At 33.8% G+C, this 6,000-nt stretch overlaps 1 protein-coding gene and 1 long non-coding RNA gene across 16 annotated transcripts in view; one reads left to right on the top strand and one right to left on the bottom strand.

Moving 5' to 3' along the window:
* LOC136835379 (uncharacterized) overlaps window positions 1–6,000 on the bottom strand; it is a 638,801-nt gene that overhangs the window by 249,663 nt on the left and 383,138 nt on the right. The window lies entirely within an intron of this gene.
* LOC136835378 (GAS2-like protein 3) overlaps window positions 1–6,000 on the top strand; it is a 475,281-nt gene that overhangs the window by 434,691 nt on the left and 34,590 nt on the right. For all 15 annotated transcript variants that reach the window (XM_067098845.1, XM_067098848.1, XM_067098843.1 and 12 more), the window contains exon 6: window positions 698–833. In XM_067098845.1, coding sequence (XP_066954946.1) covers window positions 698–833 — 136 coding nt within the window. The remainder of the gene's footprint in view (window positions 1–697; window positions 834–6,000) is intronic.

The raw sequence follows: 6,000 nt of genomic DNA, 5'->3' as shown, positions 1-6,000 counted from the left end.
GGCGCGCAAGCACATACAAACTGGATTGTTGGATTATGAAGGGTATTGTTTAGCAATTCAAAATCATGCAATTGCCTCTTTACTTATTTTGTTTTTAGGACCACTTTATGTAAGTGCAACTTCTTAGGTTGTGGACTTGTTTTCTCGTTTACTTTGTCTTTTAGCTGTAGCTTATTCTTTTTTTTTTATTCTGGTTATATGTTCACTTTTACTTTTTGACTTTCCTAAGCTCTTTTTAACTTTGCACTGTACCCTGAAGAGGTGTATACCAAATACACAAACCGCTAGGTACTTATGCCTTTTAATATTTCCCTCTGGCTCTTGCAGTTTATTAGTCACTGATCCTTGTGCTGTATGCGCGCACACACACATATACATGCATATATGTATGTATATATATATATATATATATATATATATATATATATATATATATATATATATATATATATATATATATACATACATATATATACATACATATATATATATATATATATATATATATATATATATATATATATATATATATATATGATTGTGTGTGTGTAAACAGCAGAGAACCGTTGGGAACCACCCTCTGAAGCCATACACTTTATGGGGAAAAACCCGTATGGTGAAAAATATACATACATATACCTAAATTCATGTTTGTTTGTAATTGCATTTAATATCCTGTTTCATTCTTCTTTTGCAGTATGTCACACGGGAGCGCGAGGAGTGGTCCTGTGTCTCCTGGAAGTTGGGAGACTGGCTCAAGGATGGTGGGGTCTGGAACCACCTGGGCTTGTGAAGCTCGAGCGAGAAATGGACGGCGAAGAATGGTCTGGCAGGTACGTGGAAACCGAAACCGGTCTGAGAGAGTGAGGAAAATTTCTCAAGGCGAATAGGCAATACAAACTTTTTGCCTACTTGAATTTTTATTGAACATTGAACATATCATTGCATCTGCATTGAGAGAGCTACCTTTACTGAAACAAAGCACTACAACTGCAGTGCTATTACTGCTTACTAAAGAAAGAAACTTGAGGCTTACTACTGATCCAGCATGACGAGAATGACTGCTAGAAAAAAATATTTCTATCGTTTGAACTAAACAAAGAAAACATGATTTACATGCCAGAAATAATGTTATCAATCAATTTTTCTAACGTTAAAAAAATTTGAAGAAATACCGTAGACGGGTTCAGGCACATGAACCTGAGAAACACAGTTATGGTGCACAAAGTATCAAGTTAGTAGTAATGGTAGTAACAGACAACGAACAGGGGATTTCAACTTACGCAGCTGTCTCCATTATAACATATACAGCAACGCAAACTGATTTTCCACGAGCTCCTGGGATAACCACAGAAAAGGGGAAGCTTTTAATGAAAAACACAATGAGCAATAACGCATTGAAGAAGTCCCATTTCGGATGTAGTTCACGTCCTCTCAGTCCCTCTGTAACATTTTAAACTTTTTGTTTTGCAATTATTAAAAACAAAGTTTTGGACTGCGCAAGTATGTGTATATATATATATATGTATATGTATATATATATATATATATATATATATATATATATATATATATATATATATATATATATATATATATATATATTGCAAATACTGACATAGGAAAAGATACAATGATCATATACACACATATATATATACATACAGTATATACATAATTATAATTATAATTAAAGTTAACCACATTTTCTTGCGTTTACATAACTTCATAAACTCTATATATATATATATATATATATATATATATATATATATATATATATATATATATATATATATATATATATAAGGCAGGAAAGATACAATGATCAGAGATTCACTTCTGCAAGATAATGCTTAAAGATTTTAAATGCATTTCTAACAATATGCCAAGATCCACCTCACAAGACAAGGGTTTTATTTCCTCTTCAGCATTTACAATACCGGTACTGAAAAACAATGAGGTAGAGAAAATCACTTTTAGGAATGGAGTAAACTACTCTTCGCATGTTTTCTTTGATGAAGTGATTATGAAAATCAATGGAGGTATAAGTATTCCTTGTGATCATAGTACCTTACATGTATTTATAGCAGACTGAGAAGAAAAGTGAATATAAATGCCCGTTGATGGATACATGTATAACAGGTAGAGACAGTTTACCTTGGTTCACTCGTGAGATTTTTAAAACTGAAGAGGGTGACGGGGAGAGGGGGGGGGCGAAAAGAGTACAAATGACAAAGGTTAACGATTAAAACTGCATGGGAAGAAAACAGAGTAGTAAAGATAAGGAGGAAAAGCGAATATTATAATCAGAAAATCCGAGAAGAGGCAATGGATATGAATAAACTGTACCGAATTCTTGAAGATTTCACTGTGGATGTTAAAAGAAAAATGCTCTCTGATGGTTTCAGTAATTAAGAATTGGCTGATAGATTTATTTAATTTTTAGGGAAAAACTTTAGCATATAATTGCTACTCATGTTGAAAGGCGGAATAACATTAGCTAAAACCGATACCGGTAAAATACAGTCGAGATTTATTAGGTGTATATATTGATAATGTTATTAGAATTATTACAAAGGCAAAGAAAACACAAACTCTGCATCTGATCCCATACAAATATATGAATTATTTGGAGTGGAAAATTTTTCATGTAATGCTGACATAATGGTGAAGTCTTAAATACCAGTTTCTGAGAGCAAGTTCTATATAACTGACAAAGTGAGTACAGTTTAACCAGTTTTGAAAGATGCACTTGATTTTCAGAATTTAAGTTTATGCAGACCTGTTTCGAATCTCATTTATGCCCAAAATATATGAATATGTGATTCATGAATAATGAATCATTCATATGGAAAGGGCAAATGCTTTGCCGGATAGTCAGTTGCTGTATGCCCTGTTGTTAATGGTCTACAGGGAATGTTGGATAAAGGCAAATGTGGTATCCTGGTCTTATTCGATCTTAGTACCGAGTTTGTTACAATTGTGCAAGAACTACTTCTAAACGATTTTACAATTCACTGGAGAATCGTTGATTAAGCCCTTCGTTGGTATTTGAAAGTTCATGACAAGAAATAACTTGTACAGACAAACTCTTACTATTCTTATGAAACATTACGAAGAGGGGTTCCCGAAAGAAACGTGTTAGGTCCAATCCTTTTTTGTATATATACGAGTAGACTGTCAAAAGTACTACGGAGAGTAATTTCTCCGTGTATGAAATCGAGGATACAATTGTACAACTAAATAATGTTCTTACCAGTGTTACAGTATATATGACATTCAGGCAACTAAAACGAAAATGAAACTGACTTTATATTAGTAGGAAAGAACTTGAGAACTCTGGGGTGACCCCTGGCTGAATACGAATAGTAATAAACTCATGACTACTGACAAAGTCCGTGACTTAGGTGCACTCCTGGACTAATTTGCGTCTCAATGCTCAAATCAGTAAAATTGTAAGGGTTATTGGCCATCCTCTTAGAAATATTGCCTTTAAAAAAAATCTTGAAAAATGTTCTACTAGAAAACTTATGGCTAATTGTGTAATTAATAGAGCAGACAACTGCAACTGTAATAATCTAAGATACAACTGGGAAGCTACACAACGTATTCAACTGAGCGGCAAGAGTAAGGGTGTCACATCAAGAGAGGGGTTAAGATTACCCCTGCGTTGTTTGAGTTACACTTGCTGCCTATCAGAGCAAGTGTAATGTTCAAAATATGTGACTCCTCAAGCTATCAATACTGGATGTCCAAAATACCCGAAAGATCTGATTTGTATAATACAGCCAAAGAATGGAGTCAACAGAAAAGTAGGTACATAAAGTTTCAAGCAATTTTAGTGTAGACAACTTTCGAATGATCCCTTTAGAACCATCAAATTAGCAGACTCAATTGTATATGACGAGATCTGAAACTATCAAATCTTTCAAGACAAAGATAGATTTTCTTATTTTCTGAAAGTATTCATGGATTTAACAATTAATAAGGAGTGCACCGTAAGACTTCGAATGTCCCTGAAAAAATTGTGTAAGGCCTAATGAATTGGAGGAGCCCAAAAGCACCTTCGGTGGGGTGTGACCGAAAAGGGGGCCAACTCTTAGTAAAGGAGCTAGACGCTGGCCCAGTGTGAAATGGAATGAAAAAAAAAAATTCATCTAAGACAAATATTAGGTCATCCTTTATGTAGCTTCATCTTGAATTCTTCTAAATTCTGATATCCACCCGTGCCCCTGACATCAACATCGCAAGTCAAAACCTTATCCCCATCAGCCGCAATTTATATGCCAACACAGAACGAGAAAGAAATAACGGGCAAACCGAAGAGAAACTCAAGAATTCCGAAAGATTTGGTGTCATGGGTCACACTGTCTGTAAACAGACAGCCTGAGAGACATTGCCTAATGGTGCGAAGATAAACTATGCTGCTACTCCTTGTTAACAACATGTTGTATTTTCTTATTCAAATAAAATACACTATCCCCGTCATCACAAAATTTCCTACAAGGGAATTATAGTTAAACTACGCGAAAATGCGTTGATGTAACCTGATCTAGAGACTAAATGAAAGTTTTCAGGGAAGAGCAGGAAATCTTTAACATTTTGTATTCGCAACACAGAGATGCGGGAGCCAAGAAATTCAACCACAGACTTGAGCTCACAGAAAATAAGACTAATTGGAAGAGTTCCCCCTGTATGAATGAAATCAGATTTCCTAATGAAATCGTAAGATCAAACGAGGTCTTAAGGACTGTCAAGTAAAATCGATTAAAAAATCGTACGGAGCAGCTCTCAATAAAATAAAAAAGAAAGTATCAAAATTATAATTCAATTCTTAGGTACAGATTGAAATTTCAGACACATCCATGAAAATATGTCTACAAATCGTCGCGCATAATCAGGGTTTTCTCAGGGATTTGAAGACTTCCAATAAACTCACTTGCAGAGGAGACGTCAGCGAAATGAATCAATCAAAATTTTCACTTCATACACAAAGTCTCTGAATCGTGCAAAAAAAAAAAAAAAAAAAAAAAATGTTTATTTACATTCACATTTATATATATATATATATATATATATATATATATATATATATATATATATATATATATATATATATAATATATAGATAGGTAGATAGATAGTTTGTTTGTATGTGTGACATTGCAATATGAAACCTCCTAATCACTTCTACACTATCTACTCAAGCATAAAATAATCTTACTCAAGTGAACCTAGTCTGCATCCCAGTTTAACCTGGAGAATCATAATTAGTTAATATCCAAGGGAGACACATGTCACTACTCGTAAATAGAATGACTTGCTCTACTGAGATCTAACTGACGTCGTGACGCAGCGAAGGTTTTTCAGTTTCTGTCTGGTTGCTGAATAGTGAGGAAGAACGAGTCTCGGTCCCTAAAGGTTTTCAGTAAATTGGCGGTTATTTGTCGATTTCTTAGTGTATGTTCGAGTTTTGTTATAGACAAAAAGCGCCTGATAACTATAAAGTACAGGAATATCTTCTTCACAGAAAATTCTTCGTTGAAATTAAAGGTACGTCAATTTTTTTTAAATAACTAGCATTGCAAAGGTACTCACGAAAGTCATTCAAGGTCACTCATTATAGCAAATGTTACCATTGCAAGGCTATTTTAAGGAACGGTAGACTTGGTCATAATCATTCTCAGATGAAAGATTTTATTGTGATTAAGAAAGTTTGACTTCAGTACATTTAAAAATTTTCTAGCAAAAAGAGTCCTGTCAAAGATTACAAAAACAAAATTATGGAGTCTTCTTGTGCGTTGGTAGTGTATGCCAAATAAAATACAAATTGTGTGTATTTAGCAAATTTAGTAATACTTCCCTTGAATACGGGTATTTCACTGTAATTCCAAAAATAAAATTACTTCAAAACGACACAGTTCTATTAACAGTCAGTCAATGTTACTATGAATACTGGTTCTTAAACGGGAGAACTTCAGTTATGTAAATGAGACT

The sequence above is a fragment of the Macrobrachium rosenbergii genome, chromosome 55 (assembly GCF_040412425.1).
Source record: "Macrobrachium rosenbergii isolate ZJJX-2024 chromosome 55, ASM4041242v1, whole genome shotgun sequence".
Taxonomy (NCBI): Eukaryota; Metazoa; Arthropoda; class Malacostraca; order Decapoda; family Palaemonidae; genus Macrobrachium; species Macrobrachium rosenbergii.
The sequence above is the reverse complement of the archived record's forward strand: the minus strand, read 5'-3'. Positions and strand labels throughout refer to the sequence as shown.